Source organism: Mauremys reevesii, linkage group 4 (assembly GCF_016161935.1).
Source record: "Mauremys reevesii isolate NIE-2019 linkage group 4, ASM1616193v1, whole genome shotgun sequence".
NCBI classification, from domain to species: Eukaryota; Metazoa; Chordata; order Testudines; family Geoemydidae; genus Mauremys; species Mauremys reevesii.
In genome coordinates this window covers 86,522,831-86,541,690 of record NC_052626.1, presented here as the reverse complement: position 1 = coordinate 86,541,690, position 18,860 = coordinate 86,522,831, and the positions used below count along the sequence as shown (strand labels likewise).

Below are 18,860 nucleotides of genomic sequence, written 5' to 3'. Positions count from 1 at the left end.
TTTAAAGACACCATAATAGAGGCCCAACTTCAATGTATACCCCAAATTAAGAAAAACAGTAAAAGAACTAAAAAAGAGCCACCGTGGCTTAACAACCATGTAAAAGAAGCAGTGAGAGATAAAATGACTTCCTTTAAAAGTGGAAGTCAAATCCTAGTGAGGCAAATAGAAAGGAGCACAAACACTGCCAACTTAAGTGCAAGAGTGTAATAAGAAAAGCCAAAGAGGAGTTTGAAGAACGGCTAGCCAAAAACTCCAAAGGTAATAACAAAATGTTTTTTAAGTACATCAGAAGCAGGAAGCCTGCTAAACAACCAGTGGGGCCCCTTGACGATGAAAATACAAAAGGAGCGCTTAAAGATGATAAAGTCATTGTGGAGAAACTAAATGGATTCTTTGCTTCAGTCTTCACGGCTGAGGATGTTAGGGAGATTCCCAAACCTGAGCTGGCTTTTGTAGGTGACAAATCTGAGGAACTGTCACAGATTGAAGTGTCACTAGAGGAGGTTTTGGAATTAATTGATAAACTCAACATTAACAAGTCACCGGGACCAGATGGCATTCACCCAAGAGTTCTGAAAGAACTCAAATGTGAAGTTGGAACTATTAACTAAGGTTTGTAACCTGTCCTTTAAATCGGCTTGGGTGCCCAATGACTGGAAGTTAGCTAATGTAACGCCAATATTTAAAAAGGGCTCTAGGGGTGATCCCGGCAATTACAGACCGGTAAGTCTAACGTCGGTACCGGGCAAATTAGTTGAAACAATAGTAAAGAATAAAATTGTCAGACACATAGAAAAACATAAACTCTTGAGCAATAGTCAACATGGTTTCTGTAAAGGGAAATCGTGTCTTACTAATCTATTAGAGTTCTGTGAAGGAGTCAACAAACATGTGGACAAGGGGATCCGTGGACATAGTGTACTTAGATTTCCAGAAAGCCTTTGACAAGATCCCTCACCAAAGGCTCTTACGTAAATTAAGCTGTTATGGGATAAAAGGAAAGGTCCTTTCATGGATTGAGAACTGGTTAAAGGACAGGGAACAAAGGGTAGGAATTAATGGTAAATTCTCAGAATGGAGAGGGGTAACTAGTGGTGTTCCCCAAGGGTCAGTCCTGGGACCAATCCTATTCAATTTATTCATAAATGATCTGGAGAAAGGGGTAAACAGTGAGGTGGCAAAGTTTGCAGATGATACTAAACTACTCAAGATAGTTAAGACCAAAGCAGATTGTGAAGAACTTCAAAAAGATCTCACAAAACTAAGTGATTGGGCAACAAAATGGCAAATGAAATTTAATGTGGATAAATGTAAAGTAATGCACATTGGAAAAAATAACCCCAACTATACATACAACATGATGGGGTCTAATTTAGCTACAACGAGTCAGGAAAAAGATCTTGGAGTTATCGTGGATAGTTCTCTGAAGATGTCCACGCAGTGTGCAGAGGCGGTCAAAAAAGCAAACAGGATGTTAGGAATCATTAAAAAGGGGATAGAGAATAAGACTGAGAATATATTATTGCCCTTATATAAATCCATGGTACGCCCACATCTCGAATACTGTGTACAGATGTGGTCTCCTCACCTCAAAAAAGATATTCTAGCGCTAGAAAAGGTTCAGAAAAGAGCAACTAAAATGATTAGGGGTTTAGAGAAGGTCCCATATGAGGAAAGATTAAAGAGGCTAGGACTCTTCAGTTTGGAAAAGAGAAGACTAAGGGGGGACATGATAGAGGTATATAAAATCATGAGTGATGTTGAGAAAGTGGATAAGGAAAAGTTATTTACTTATTCCCATAATACAAGAACTAGGGGTCACCAAATGAAATTAATAGGCAGCAGGTTTAAAATAAATAAAAGGAAGTTCTTCTTCACGCAGCGCACAGTCAACTTGTGGAACTCCTTACCTGAGGAGGTTGTGAAGGCTAGGACTATAACAATGTTTAAAAGGGGACTGGATAAATTCATGGTGGCTAAGTCCATAAATGGCTATTAGCCAGGATGGGTAAGAATGGTGTCCCTAGCCTCTGTTCGTCAGAGGATGGAGATGGATGGCAGGAGAGAGATCACTTGATCATTGCCTGTTAGGTTCACTCCCTCAGGGGCACCTGGCATTGGCCACTGTCGGTAGACAGATACTGGGCTAGATGGACCTTTGGTCTGACCCGGTACGGCCTTTCTTATGTTCTTATGTTCTTTGGCTGCTGAAGGTAAAGTAAAAATTTTGTTAATATAAATAATTACTGGCCAAACCTCAAAGTCATTACTCATTCCTGACTCCTGACTCAGTGATACTTAAGGAGATGTACGAAATCCTGAGCAGCTAGTCAGCATCCCAGATTCCCTAACATTCTGATGCAGTAGTACTATATTTTGCTAAGAACTGTCATCTCAAGAAGTTCGGAGCATTTGGTTGTATTTGGCTGATTAGGACATAAATGATCTTCCTGGTAGAATTGTTGATTTAGTTCCACCTAGTATTTTCAATATCACAAATCCAAGAGCCCAACCTTTTGGGTATGAACATATGCGTGCACCAGTGACCAAATTAACCTCTGTATTCACATCCTACACATTATTGTAATAATTTTTGTACAAAATAAGCCTTGTGAAGTATCATTTGAAAACCAATAATTCACTGATCGATAATATCAGGGTGAAATGTATATAGCAGCATTATATTTAAAGTTATGAAATCCCCCCTGTATAATGTTAAAGGCAATGTTCAAACTCACGTAGCCCTGATTAGGTAGGAGTGGTCAACCAGGCCTGTCTTTAATAAAGGGATGTATGTTTGAATATAAGCTGTAAACAGTGAGAGGGGGAAGAAAGAAGACAAAGAAAATCTGCATTTCAGCATACACAGGTGAAGAGAAATAGCATGAAGCCTCCCTCCTTCACCAGACTCCATGTGTCCTTGTTCTCAGCCAAAAATAACTTTAACTAGGGATTACTCTCATTAAAATGCTTTTCAAAGGGTGACTGAAATATTAAAATGTGGGGCAAAAGCACCCCAAGTTCCCTTTCCCTATCCATCTGTCTTTTTTCACCTAAGAAGGCAAAACAGCCAGCCATTGGGCTTTTGGGACCAGATCCTCGCCTGAGAGTTTGGTCAGCAAAGTTACTGGAAACGTGATAAGAAACTTCACCTTGAGACAAGTCTAGTTTGTGAAGTTTAGAAAGCATTTTATCTTCATTTTTCTTGTAACCGTTTCTGACTTTAAAGCATCATTTCTTGTGCTCACTTAAATTCTCTTTCTTTGTTACTGAATAAACTTGTTTTATTCTTTAATCAAAACTAGTGTTGTGAACTGTGTGGGTAACTCCATTTAAAGTGCCAAACTGTTGAATCTTGATCCCTTTACAGGGGTGACAGACGTATATCTGGACTGTCCAGGACAGGGCTGGACACTTTAGAACATATGTTTTTGGGGGAAAATCTGGGACTGGCAGTATGTTGGGGTTACCCTTCATGTAGTAACCAAGACTGTTGGAATCCAGAGTGTGGCTGGTGTCTGTTCACAAGCTGCTGGGATCAGAGCTGCTGGACTAGAGCTGTGGCTATACACAGATAATCTGGGTGTGGCCTGCATGCTGTTTGGCTTTGTGTGAGGAACCCAGATTAGTAAAGCATTGTGAGACACCCCATCTTGCAGAGCAGGTGGTGACACAGCCCCTCACTGGTCTGGACTGCACCCCAGAATGCCATAGTATCCCCCCCATCTATAGTCAATCACAGACCTTCTAAAGCTGATGGGTGTGCTAGCCACCCTTTATTCCCGCTAAACAGAAGAAGTTATAGGCCAAGATAGCTAGAGACAATGCAAGCCACCGCTTGAGGTCTGAGGCCACATGAAAGGCCAAATCAGCAGCTAAGCCATGTGGACTGAGAGATTTCCCTGCGGACTGATTGCAAAGGAAGGAGCTGTGGCATTGATTGGTTATAGCTGTGTGTATATGCAGGGCCGGCTCTAGGTTTTTTGCCGCCCCAAGCAAAAAAATGTTTGGCTGCCCCCCCTCCCTCCCCCCCCACCCCACTCCCCTGCTGCCCCAGCCCTGGGCTCCCTCCTTTCGCCCCCACCAGTGCCTCAACAGCAGAGCTTGAAACTACCTTGGGTCTCCCGCCTCCTAATCATGCTTTAGCCATAAGAACATCCTTCCCCATTTGCACCCAGACACACAGTGCCCTTTAATACATATTTTTAAAAAGGAGAACAGAGATTTTGAATTGTATAAATTTTCACCACTATATGAGCTCTACAAGTGACAAGTGCTTAGCTTAGCTTCTCGGAGCTGTCAAAGAGGCACTCTTTAACATGAGATATATCCTCATGAGAGAGTTTATTTAGGGCAAAATACTCTTCTCAAATTCACAATGTACACCTCTCATCTTCACTGTAAAGCTCAACATGGATACTCTGCAGTCACTGGGCCAGGTCCTCAGCCGATGCAAATCAGCATAGCTCCACTGAAATCAATGTGGCTACATCAATTTACACCTGTTCAGGATCTGATTCATTGTACATATTTTCCACTGTCACAAATGCAAGCTTTGGACTTGGAACAAGGGCAACAAGTACAATAGAAACCTTCAATGTGATTAAAGGATGGACAGTGTGGACCAAAGAAGACACTCATCCTGAAAGTACAGACAATGATTGCAAACGTATTCACTATCTATGGGTCAAATTCTGAACACAGGGGCTGCATATGTCTGCATCCAAATGCTAAATTTGTTCTTCTATTAATACAGTGGCTGAATTTCACTGCATATGTAGTCTAATCCTACAGAGTCATTTTAACTTGTCTCCCATTAGACAAAGAAGACACACTGGAAAGCTGTCGCCAATCCCCTCACCACAGGGACTTTAGGATTTTTGCATCTAGATCCACTATGAAGCTCCGGCCTACCTCTATTACTGGCCCAAATCAAAGCCCAAGGTGCAGACTCTCCTGGGGGGTGGGAGAGGAAGAGGGAAGATTTGGATTCAGACCCATGATTCAGGCTTATATCTTAAAAAAACAAAATATTTGAAGTCAAGCTAAGCTAAGATACCCCTTCAGAGAGGTCATAAAAAAAACCAAGAATGAGTCTGTATGAACCTCTGTAGACTGACAAATATGTCTACTGAATGTTTTATTTGCTTTTATTTGCCATACAACCATTATGACCTTAATGGAATTCAATCATAATACAGCATAAATATACATCCAGCTTTAAGTACTGTGGGCAGAATATTATGTCCTGTATATTAAAATACTGATAACTATTAACACATTTTATTTAAGCTTACTTTAAAATCTTACAAGTTACTTAAATCATTCCTAGCAAATGTGCGCTCAGTGCATACCACACATGCCTCGATGCTTTAAATTTGTTTGTACAGCTGTGAAATTCTCAAATTAACTATCTGTCAGGAAAAGTAAAATATTGCCTGGAGACTTAGGAGATGAAATCTAAGTCAGTGGGAGAAAATTACAAAATGGCATCCTGCAATATGAATCACTTTTATGGAATTGAACTTGTTGTAATAAGAAGTTTCTGGGCAGCAAGTCATTAACTGCAACATGGGTAGTTTCAGACATTTACTACTGTACAAGTCTCTGGCATTTATTAATATCACTATCTCTGTATCTGCCAGTTTACTAGACCTGCAGGATTATGACTCATTTGAAATAGCAAACAGCACACATTATGCTTCTGAAAGAAAAATGCAGCCCCTCTTGCAGAATGCATTCTACACTGACTGCGCTCCGGAGTCTCCAGCAGTCCAGGTGCAGACAAAGTTCCCATTAATGCCAGGAGGAGTTTTGACTGATTCATCAGTGTAGGATCAGACCTCTAATCAATATAGACCATGAACAGAATTTTTAAAAGCCCCTACGGGCCAGATTTTCAAAGATGCATAAAGACACACAAAGGCACTAAGTAGGATTTTAAGGAGCACATAGGTACCTAATTCAAGAGGGCTGCTTTCAAAAATCCCAGTTGTTGCCTTTCTGTATCTTTATGTGATTAAATACCTTAGAAAATCTGGCCCTGAATAATCATAATAATAATCAACCTAAATCAATGGGGCTAAGGAATTAGGCTCCTAAATAACTTATACATTTTTCAAAATTTGACCTTATATGCATAAGGGGCATGAAACTGTATTTGACCTCAGAGAATTCCTTTCAGATTTGTCCCTCAGAGAATTCAGCCCCAGAAACCAGGGATCCCTCAAGACCCATGCAGAGCCTATGTTTTTATCCTGGCTTCTGGCTCCCCACTTCCCTTTCCAGCTTCTTGTTCAGCCAAGGAATTTCCAGCCCACTGCTTCTTCTGGAGGTACCCTAATACCACAGGGATGCTTCTACGTCACAGAGGGGGAAGCAATTTAATTAATGCTGTCAGGGTCCTCCAGGTTTGGAGAGAGGATAATGCTGTAGAAACAGCTCTGCCATTGGTTCACTCCCTCCTAATTCTTGCAGTCCCCCACCCACAAAGGCCGATTCTTGTGGGGCTCCTAAGCAGTTGAGGAAGAGGGAGGGGAACAATCCCATCAAAGCGATACTCCCCAAACTGCCCAATCCTCCTGGAGATTTTTTACCCTCCTATAACTAAAAGCACCAGATTGTGATACTACCTTGCAGTAGGAATGGGACTGCTTATGGTGTAAAGCATTACTCAGGCTCAATACGGGTATCACAATCTGGCTCCGTGCAATTCCAATGAACAAATGAGCAGTAACTTCCTTCGGTGATTCAGTGTGTGCATTATCCACTTTTAATGCATTCCTAGATGTGTTACTGGATATGACACCAAAGGCAGCCAACTAACAGGCTTTTAGAAGGGCACCGGGATTAGCAATGTACACCTGGGATAACAGGATGTATCTTTTCCCTTAAACTTGTAAAAATGAATTAAACCCGAAGTATTTTATGGAGCCTGAATTACCATTTAAGAAGCAGCTCACACAGAAGGGAGAGCTCCACGTTTGGAAGTAGTTTAAATTCTCTCTAGTCTTTAGGATTATGGCAGTACCTTGTGGGATTTTTCCATTATCTGTCTCACCCTATACTGTCTGCCTCCCCCTCACTCAGCTTTGGCCTGGCTGCTGCCTCCAAACCAGTTATTCTGGCTGCCATTCCTTTTATATCAGTCAGCTTCTTTTTTTTTTTTTTTAAGGATCTAAGTGCTTTCTCTACTTTAATAGAAGCTGGAGTGTCTAATAGACCTAGCTGCCAAAAATGTCATCTTCAAGGGGGTTGCTGGGTGAAAGCCTGTTATGTTTCTTTATTCCTATGCACTGAGTAACAACCTAATGGCTCCAGAATACCACATATATTATTAACATGGTATACAGTAATGGTTCCAGAGAGTATTGTAGAATTCTTACTATGCTAAATTTCATACACTATGATTCTCATATAAATTTCCTTGGCACCAAGAGTCAAATTTTCCAGTTGTGGAGTCTACTGCCTAGGACTGCTACATTAGGGAATTACAATAAGAAAGGATAAACAGACCCCTAATAGTTTGTAATGACACACAGCCATTACACTGTCATTTCTTTGAATTCTTATTATTCCAAATATGAAATATACATTGAGAAATAGCTTTGGACTGAGATTTTTCTATGTTATTTCAATTTGTTATACCAGTCTGACAAAGAAAATGACCTATAAATCTAAATAATTACAGTATAACAGATTGCCAAAGTTCTAATTGTCCTATTCTTTACCTGCTGCCATACTTACTCCAAAGAGTGAGTTCAGTGAATTTTGGCTCTCTCAGGGCCAGATTCTCACATGGTGTTAGTGTAAGTCCAGACTGTCACAAGATCTGAGGACGTGGCCCTACATTTTGATACATTTTCAGTTAATCTTTGCTAACATTAGCTCTCTCTCCAAGCAACAGCAGATAACAAACGTATGCGATAATACAGGGGTAGGCAACCTATGGCACGTGTGCCGAAGTCGGCATGCGAGCTGATTTTCATTGGCACTCACACTGTCCAGGTCCTGGCAACTGGTCCAGGGGGCTCTGCATTTTAATTTAATTTTAAATGAAGCTTCTTAAACACTTTAAAAACCTTATTTACTTTACATACAACAATAGGTTAGTTATATATTATAGACTTATAGAAAGAGACCTTCTAAAAATGTTAAAATGTATTACTGGCACGCGAAACCTTAAATTTGACTGAATAAATGAAGACTCGGCACAGCACTTCTGAAAGGTTGCCTACCCCTGTGATAATGTGATGATGCAGAAAACCAAAGTGCAGGTGTCCAACGGAATTGCATTGCTTGAGGTATTGATTTCATAAAATATTTGTTAAATTGTAACTACTGGCTAATTCATCTTGATTCAAAAACTTGTCTCATCCGCCTATTAAAGTCCTCAATAGTCTATATAGAAAGTAGGAAAGGGGAGGAGAAAGCAAACATAGAATCATAGAAATGTAGCTCTAGAATGGACCTCAAGAGGTCATCTAGTCCATCCCTTCTGTGCCAACCTGTGCAAATGACTGACTTTCTGGCTCACCAACAGACTTCAGAACACTATAAAGGAAGCTACCAATGGTAGTTCTAAATCAACATTTTAGGTGGACCACCGTAATTTGCATTAAACTTTCTTCTTTATTGTGATAAATAAGTGAACTGTGGTAAATAGAGGGGGTCACAGAATAGGAAAAATTTCCACAACGTGTCTTTTTTGTAAAAAAATTGAAATTCGCAATTTTTTGGATCTGCCCTAGTGATTAATAATTGATAGAATTTAAGTAAAACTCATAGCTGCCAAATTTTGCACAGCCCCAGGTGTGACATTTTATGCAAACTATATGATAAACTAATCTGCATCTGGATTAGAAGATTTTAAGGCCAGAACAGACCACTCCAATCACCTTAATGTGATCTCTTGCACAGCACAGACCACAGAATTTCAACAAGTGGTTTCTTCATCAAGCCCATAAGCTCTGGTTGAGTGAGGGCATAAGTTTTACAAAAAAATCCAATCCTGATTTAAAGACTTCAAGTGATGGAAAATCTACCATATCCTAAAGTATGTAGTTCCAAAGGTTAGTTACTTCCACTATAAAAAATGTGCACCTTATTTCTAGTCTGAATTTGACTAGCTTCAGCTTCCAGCCATTGCATCTTGTTATGTCTTTACTAGACTAAAGAGCTGTCTACTATCAGAAATATTTTCCCTATAGAAGTACTTATAGACTGAACTCTTAACCTTCTCTTTGTTAAATTCTTTATCCTCTCATTGTAAAGCATATTTTCAAGATCTCAGATCATTCTTATAGCACTTTTCTGTACCCTTGCCTATTTGTCAACATCCTTTTCAAAGTGTTGACACCAGAACTGGTGATAGTATTCCAGTAATGATCTTACCAATGCTATATAGAGAGGAAATAACACCTCCCTACTCCTACTCGATATTCCGTTGGTTATATATACACACCCCTAGCATTCGCTTTCTTAGCCTCTGCATCACACTGAAAACTCACGTTTAACTTATCTATCATGACCTTTACGTCCTCTTCTAAGTCACTGGTTTCCAAAACACAGTCCTACATTCTTGGTTCCTAGACAAACGGCTTTGCATTTAGCTGTGATAATGCATGTTTGTTCAAGAGATGAGATCTAGATCGCTCTGTAGACCTGACCTGTCATCATTTATCACTGCACCAATTTCTGGGTCTTGTGTTTGTGAGTTTTGCTTATGTACAAACATCTGCATATGACCATAAACTTTAATTTATGGTCAACACATCCTGCCTCAGTCAGTGGCAAGAGAAGAACAGGAACTGCAGAAAATCTGGCAGCTTGTGGCTAGTGTAGGTGGAAGTGACTCTAAGGAGCGCTAGGATAGATGGCAGGTAAGCGCCAGACCGTGTCTGAGATGGATGGGTGCTGAACAAACTAAGGGTGTCTGGGGCTAGGTGGGTGCTGGAGGGAATCTGGGATTGCTGAAGAGGAGGAAGCAGGGAAAACTGGGATTCTCAGAGAGGTCTGGAGGTCCACTTTGGAGGGGGAGGGGCTAGGAAAACCTGTTTAGAGGTAATCTGGAGACTCAGAGGAGTTGGCTGGATTCATGGGGGGAAGCCAGACGTAGGGATAGGTGACTGTCTGGTAGGATGCTAGGGATTCTGGTGCTAGTACTAGGCCCCTCACCTCTGCCCTATGACTGCCTTCTTCTCTTGGCAGCTCCTTCCCTACTGTGATTCAGCATGGGGAGACAGACAGGCCACATGGCTGCCTGACTTCAGGCAGACCAAGCGCTACAGTGATCACAGACGGCCTCTAACAGCAACTGCAGACATTCCTGCAGCCCAGATACAATTGAATGTGTGGCAAATGTTACCAAAATTATTACAGGTGAAGATGTGTAAGATGGAAAGAGCCAAGCTTGACTCTCAGCGCTCAGTTTTCAGGACTGGTGGTTAAAAAAAACATCTTTTTTTACTTGTACACTGAGTTCATTTGATAGGGAACTCACTGAAAGACAATGAACATGAAATTCCACTATGCCATTTTTACAAGGTTAATTTGAAGAGCAGAACCAGACTTTAGGGCTGATCAAAAGTTTACTGAAGCAAACAGAAAGACTTTCATTGTCCCCAATGGTCTTTGAGGCAGTCCATTTAAGAACACATTTCAAAGCAACCTTTGCTGCTTTTCTGTGGCTTCCAGGCTGTTCACTGAAGTGCTGCTGCAACAGAGCCTCTAATGGAATGTGCATTACATTGTCAAGGATACCAGCACAATTACTAAAATAGCTCATTTTTATGAAAGAATTGGCATATATGAAAAAGCACTCAGCATTTGGAGGAATGTACACTGATTTTACTAGAGTTTTATTTTCTCATTTTTCAATGTGGAGTAGTGGTCCCAGGTTCCGAGGGATAGAGCCTCCACAAACAAAACCTCTGAAACTCTCAAATACAATTAGATCCATGAAGTTACAGATCCCTAATGCTGATAGCACATGTGACATGTTATCTAAGACTTACTTTGCCAGGCTTGTTTGCATCAAAACTGTTTTCTTTAAATTTCTCTTGCAGGGTCTCAGCTAGTCGACAGAGCAAGGCACCATTATCCAACTTCTCCATAAAAGTTTCTGCAGTTATCTCTCTACCTGAAAGGCAAGAAGAAAATTAACATGGCAAAAAAGGATGCCTGTGTCTACACAATAAATGTAAATACTGGATTTGCAAGGAAAATCCATAAACCAAACCCCATTGAAGTCAATGGGAGTCTTTCCATTAACTTCAATGGGCTTAGAAACAAGCCCTAACTGAATAACTCACATTACACTGAGTTTTTATCATTTAGTCTTGCTGCTATTTTCCTGGCACTGAGACACAATTTTTTGGATACATTTTTTGGTTGGATAATTTGATGTTTTCTTCAGGATGGTATATTTTTAAACATTCATCTTGTCAAACAACACATTTTTGTAGAATGAGTCCAACTAATATGCCAGATTCTATTAATCTTGTTTTACCATTTCTGACTATACAGGACCACTTTTTTATTGTAGTGATATTAAAAAGGTGCCAGATTGACAGCCCTGCAACATAATGTCTTAAATTTATCCTCAGAACAAGTACACTGCAAGCTTCACCCTCACTCCCAGTAGTCCCCAGCTTTAGAGACGAGAGGTTAATTTCTATTTCATTGTTAATTTAGGGTTTGATCCTGGAAGGTGCTGACAATTTTCTGTCAAAATTGTTTTTTGAAGGAAAGTGGAGTTTGACTAAATGAATTTTATCATTAAAGGAGTGTCTACTTTCCATGGAAAATTACCAATTTATTTGGTCTAAAAACTAAATACCCATAAACAAAAATATTTTGATTTTGGTAATGCTGGCACATTGCTTCATGAGGATTGAAGTTTAGTTGCCTCATTTCTCCATTGGTCTCTACAGGCTGGGCTCCCTAGTGGATTATGTCTCACATGATACACTGCTTCCACTCTCCAGGACAGGACATCCTGGTGCATCATAGCAGATGTAATCCAACCAGGGTGCCAAGCCTATAGATAGGCTTGGAAGGATTAGGCTTTTATCAGTAAGTGTCAGTAAACATGGATTTCACTATACATGGACAAAACGATAAAATATTTCCATTGATAGTAACTGAAATTTACAGATAGGCAAAGAAAGTAAATGCTGCTTGAAAACTTAAGAATTTCATTTAAGGATACTTAATTTGTATATTTTGACATGTGTAGTTGACAATTTTGTTTTAACTGTTATAAAACTTTTGAATCTCAATGCCTACTGTCATTAAATAATTATTTTCTGATACCACCCCCATAATTTCCTGGAAGTGTGAAAACTAGAAATAGATAAAAACAGTAAAATTATTTAAAATAATCAATATTACCAATCAAAATTATATAAAATATAAAAATTGAATTGTGCCATGCCTTGCTATAGAGGAAGGAATGAAGCAACTGAACTTCAGTACCAGGCAAATTAATTGGAACTATAGTAAAAAAAAAAAATCAAATATCAGACAAAGGTGAGCACAATATGTTGGAGAAGGTCAACATGGCTTTTGTACAGGGAAATCATGCCTCACCAACATATTAGAATTCCTTGAGGGGTTCAACAAATATGTGGACAAGTACGATCCAATGGATATAGTGTACGTGGGCTTTCAAAAAGCCTTTTGACAAGATCCCTCACCAATGGCTTTTAAGCAAAGTAGGCAATCATGGAATAAGAGGGAAGGACCTCTCTTCGATCAGTAACTGGTTAAAAGCTAGAAAACAAAGGGCAGGGATAAGTGGTCAGTTTTCAGAGTGGAGAGAGGTAAATAGCAGGGTCTCCCAAGGAAATGTACTGGGACCTGGGCTGTTCAACATATTCATAAATTATCTGGAAAAAGGGGTAGACAGTGAAGTGGCATAGTTTGCAAACAATACTAAATTACTTGAGACAGTTACATCCACGTCTGACTGCGAAGAGTTATGAAGGGATCTCACAAACCTGAGTGACTGGGCAAGAAAATGGCAGATGAAATTCAGTGTTGATAAATGCAAAGTAATGCACATGGGAAAACATAATCCCAGCTGTACATACAAATGGATGGGGTCTAAATTAGCTGTTACCACTAAAGAAAGAGATCTTGGAGTCATTGTGGATAGTTCTCTGCAAACAGCTGCTCAATGTTCAACGACAGTTGAAAAAGCTAACAGAACATTAGAAATTGTAATAAGACAAGAAATATCATGCCACTATATAATTCCATGGCATGCCCACACCTTGAGTACTGAGTGCAGTTCTCATCTCCCCAACTCAAAAAAGATATATTAGAATTAGAAAAAGTACAGAGAAGGGCAACAAAAATGATAAAGGGTCTGGAACAACTTCCATCTGAGAAGAGATTAAAAAGACTGGGACTCTTCAGCTGAGAAAAGAGATGAGTAAGGGGAGATACAATAATGGTCTCTAAAATTATGAATGATGTGGAGAAAATGAATAAGGAAGGGTTATTTACCTCTTCACATAACACGAGAATCAGGTCACCCAATGAAATTAATAGACAGCAGGTTTAAAATATAAGGAAGTACTTCACACAATGCATAGTTAACATTGGGAACTTGTTGCCAGGGATGGTGTAAAAGCCAAACGTATAACTGGGCTCAAAAAAGAATTAGATGAATTAATGGAGGATAGATCCACCAATGGCTATTAGCCCCATGCACTAGTTGTCCCTAAATCTCTGATTGCATACAATAATTCAATGCAGTACATACAATAATAATCATTTTTTAAAACTGTCTCATCCTTCCATTAAAAAAAGGAGAGAGGGGAGAAAAGAGAGAGGTTGGGCTGTTTTGTTTTGAACCACATTCCCTCTTTTTAAAATAAATCCCTCTTTTTTATATCCTTTTAAAACAATAAATTTTTGAAATATTTCATTTTGTATTTTTGTCCCAAAATATACAGACCAGACCAATTTTAAACAAATTTTTATTTACAAAAGCACAAAAATCAAAAGGATACTAGGATTTATCTGACCATGGCTTTGAAATTGTTGGAAAGGTTTTAGGTACTTTGACAATAATGTAACACCTTGAAGGAAAACAGTCCCCAGCGTTCTTCATTTTGTAGGCTAAAACCAGAGAGGAATAAAATAAGATCTTTAAAGCATGTGATTCTCAGATGCAACAATAGATTCACTTTTCTGGTTCAAGTTAAACTTGCTATTTCTGATACATTTATTCTTTCAAGAACATCTGTTTGACGTAAAACCTTTTTTTCCCCTTCATTTTTTAGCCTTGATTCTCTCCACTGTAGATTTCATACTGTAGCCTCTAGTGTATATAATGACTTCTGCAGGTGGCAGAAGAGCAGTAGCAGCACTGCATCACAATGGAAGTCTGTGCATAACTGACATTATTTTAGTGGTGCATGCAGCTCTTCTGGAGCCAGGAATTAAATTAATAGCCCCCAGACACAAAAAAGTCAGCATCCCAGCACCTTAATACCTTCACCACCATGTTTGGCCTACATTTTCTATTGTTAATAATGAAAAATATTTTCCATTTTGTCCCTTCGGTCGAAGGTGCCGAAACGATCAGAAAGCTAATTTAAAGAATGGACATATTAGAAGCTGTTTTATTTTAAAAGGCAATATTATATGTTAATATAGAACTCTATTGTAAAATACATACGTTCATATCTTTAACCATAACTGAAGTTTTATTGTTTTAAATGCAAACTCTTTAGGATTTTCTATATAGGTAAAATAACCCTCATTTTAAATGCCTATGATGTCCTATGATTTATGGATTTGGCTATTCTCTTGGCTGCTTTTATAAATCTGATTAAAGCAATAAGATTAAAATATATATTCCTTTTTAAACACATGCAGAAAAAATGCTTTCTATCTTCTCTTGCCATTTAACAATACAATTACATTAGCAGTTTGATTATTGCATTTTTATATATTAAGCTGGAATATTGTAGTTCTGCTGCCTTTTATGAATGCTGAAAAATGAGTTTTACATTGAACATCTGTATTTAATGAAAAATATATTAGGTGTTAGCTTTCAATTCACTGTATTTTATGGCCCCAAAAAGTGGCATTTCTTTGCTAAAAGAGACACCATGATATATTTAACAGTTGAAATGTATTGACTCAAATGAGAGTTATGTTCATAGCCTGAGAACAAAAAATGGCTTCATATATTTGGATGGAAAAAAACATTAAACTCCATTTAAAAAAATCTTTAAAAGAGCTATAATTACAAGAAAGCAATGTGTATATAGGATGGTAACAGCATAATCTATAGTAAAAACTAATGCTAGAAGCATGCAAACAGGAAAATAAAGTCTTCTTCAATATAGCAACCATTGCTTATCCAAGTCATCCCACTGTTTTTAATGGGACTATCTGCATGAATTAGGATAGCTGCTTACATAAACAAGGGTTATTTAGATCAGGCCCCAGATCCTGCTGATGCTGGACTGGGTTTTGCAATTCAGTTCTGAGACTCTTTAGCAGTCAAAGCATGGGAGCCAAGGGGCTCTGGCTGCTATAGTAGATTTTGAAATGTCACTCCAGCCTGTGTACTTACAATAAGATTATCCATCATTAACATTTAAAAACACAAATAAATATAATGTCATAAACTAAAGGTTTGTAAATTGAGACATTTTGGACCAGACTGTCTGGTCTGGCTGAGCTTTGCTTTGCACCGGAACTAATTCTGGGGCCAGCTGAAGACCATTTCTGCTCCCAGCATAACCTGGAACAAAGTAAGGGCTCCTCTAAGGCACACCAGCAGGAACTTCTCTAGTAATTAGAGACCACTGAAGTGCAAGCACTTTGGCCTGCACCTTTTTTTCACACCTATTATACCCCAACATGCCCCCAACATCAGGGAGCTGAGAGCAGGTGGTGTAGATACATATGTGAAATCTCCAACTGCCTCAATGGGACCAGAGCAGTAGAAAGAAGCCACTACTGCTGCCAAAGCCCTAGTCCTCTGTCTTCATCATCACCTACAATCTAATATATAACACTGAAGCTGTAAAGTTTTTTTGATTGTCCACTCATTCACACCTGGTTAAATCAGGAGTAACTCCATCCAAGTGAGCTGATACAAAATTAGTGTAGGAGAGGAGGATTAATCTCCATGTGGAATATAAATCACATTAATATGCTTAGCTGAGTAATAAACAGATTAACACCACCTGAGTGCAATAGTAATGATTATAAAATTCAGTGAGGTATCTTCAAAACTACCAGAATTTCTTACTGAAACACACCCAAAACCAGTTGTCCATAAACCCAGTTTTCCAAAGATGACCTTCAGAAAGAACATTTGTAACAAGGGTATGTCTACATTGCAACGTAAGCCCAGTTTTTGAACTCAAGCTCAAGCCTAACTGCCCTTCTATGTACACACAAATCATACTAACCCAGGGCTAAGACCCAGGGTCACAGGACCCCACAAGGATGGAGGGTCTGAGCCTGAGTCAAGCTGGGACCCAGGGTTTAAGTCCTATTGCTTTGCATTGCAAATGCAGCCCCACTGGACTCATGCTCTGGGAAGCCATCAAAAGTATTCCACAATTCCATGGGCTGACTTTCGTTGTCCTCTGGACAGTCAACTCTGGTGGACAGTCAAGTTTTGTCAGACTGCGCTATGAACAAAGGGCTAACGTGGCCAGGTTTTGGGAGAGTGCTACTAAGTCTGGGATATAAGTGGTCAGAGTTAGGACCATATAATGCAGTGTAGATTCTGGAGCCCAGGTTGGGACCCAGGGCTCAACAATGAAGAATATAAGAATGGCCAGACTGGGTCAGACCAAAGGTCCATCCAGCCCAGTATCCTGTCTACCGACAGTGGCCAATGCCAGGTGCCCCATAGGGAGTGAACCTAACAGGTAATTCCTAACCTAGGGTTACAAATCAGTGTAGATGCTCAAGCCCTAGGTTAACAAACCCAAGGTCTGCTAACTCAAATTCTACTAACCCTGGGATTACATTTCAGTATAGATGTACTCTAAGACTATATTGACTATTTATGGATGAATTAATGAAGAAGGCAACATTTGCTAAATAGAAAAGGCCTGTTTGTTCCATCTACACTGGATGGGGCAGGGAACACTCACTAACATTCATAGCTGTCATATCTATGCTGAAAAATGTTAGAAAAAGGCAAGAGATACATTGTCCTTTCCATGAATAGTGCTCAGATAACAGACACGGTAATACATTTTGCTACATAGAACCATTTCAAAAAGACACAATACAGAGAACTGATGATGGGTCATGAAATTCCAGATGTACTAATGCAAAGTGTAAGGGAGGACTTATTTTAATATGCAAAGAAAGAGGTTTCTTTATTGTAAATTGATTATTGCTTTAAAATCACTAGCAAATACAAGATGGCAATTACCCATTGCAGTATGTCAACCATATAACACTACAAGCTGAACTTACTGTCAAGAGATCCCAGTTTTCATGTGCAGACTTCTGAGAATTCCCTAAGACCCATTTGTGCAATGAAGTCATGGGATTACTAAGAGAACCATTCAGACAGTGAAAAATCTCTTGAAGACATCTATATGTAACTATAGTGATCCATATATAGACCTGTTGAACCTATGAAATACACCAAAAGAAGGATGGGCTTCCCCAGTACTGATGCACATAGGTGCACACAGATGAACAAGGATTTTACTTCCCACAAGACCTCTTTTGCTCAAACTGAAGCAGATACTAGACTTAAAAACAAAACAGGAAGCAAAGCAAAAAAGACAACAATTTTACAACAGGCATACAGAACCATTGTTCAGGTTGACAAGAAGGTGATTAACTCGCTTTAGAACAGATGATAAAAGCTGGAAGCCAGTGAGTTTTGGCTCCCACAAGAGACAAGTGATCTTATATTGTGAAAAGTCAGCAGCAGAGAAATAATCAATGTCTACTTGAAATGAAATACCTAAGACATCCCAAAGGCATATTGGGTCAGAAGGAAAAGAGGTGAAAACTCAAGGAACATGCAACAGAATGAGAATCATTCTGTGTCAGTGCCAGAAGAATCATTAGCAGCACCAAAACCACCAATGGCTTGATTTTCAGATACCTACATCTCCAACTGACTGGAGCTGCAGGTACTCAGCACTACTGAAAATCAGCCACAAACATCATGAAGGATGACAAGTCCGACTAGCTAAAGTGAAAGTATAAGATGCCTAAAATGAAAGTAATGTTACCAACTAGAGCTAATCAACACATTTCTCAATCAAAATTTGAAATATTAAAATTTTCATCAACTTTACAAATTTTGAAATCTTTAAAACCAGCTCTCCTAGTAGCTGTGTTTTGAGAAAACCAACAAAAGACACACAAGGTTGTGATCAGATGTAACTGACTCAACAAATAATTGAGGGAAAAAAATCTATTTCAAAGTTAAATATCCATAAAAGGGGATAAAGGGAGGCAGTAAGGAAAAAGAATGCAATGTTTCTGTATGAGAGCTGTATGCTAATGAGATTATGTAATAATAGTATGGCATGATTATACTAATCCTGTGTTAAGCATGTGAGCATGCCCAGTGTGAAACAGAAGTTTCCAGAAGTTCAAGGAGAACTAAGCTCAGTGCTTGTGAAGTAGAAAAAATATGCTGAGCTTCCTCCTCTGATAAACCTAGCTCCTGGGTGCTTCATAAGCATTACAACAAACTCTCAAGCTAAAAAACTCAAAACACCAACTCCACAGAGCTAATTGAACCATACTCTTAAATCTAGTATTTCAGTGACCTCTAAACTGGACAGGGCTCAGAAGGGCTGCCACCTTATACAGTAGGCCTCATTGTTATTAAA

At 39.1% G+C, this 18,860-nt stretch overlaps 1 protein-coding gene across 8 annotated transcripts in view; it reads right to left on the bottom strand.

Annotated features, from left to right (window-relative positions):
• GAS2 (growth arrest specific 2) overlaps positions 1-18,860 on the bottom strand; it is a 168,647-nt gene that overhangs the window by 98,132 nt on the left and 51,655 nt on the right. For all 8 annotated transcript variants that reach the window (XM_039536369.1, XM_039536377.1, XM_039536370.1 and 5 more), the window contains one exon: positions 11,019-11,143. In XM_039536369.1, the coding sequence (XP_039392303.1) occupies positions 11,019-11,143 (125 nt within the window). The remainder of the gene's footprint in view (positions 1-11,018; positions 11,144-18,860) is intronic.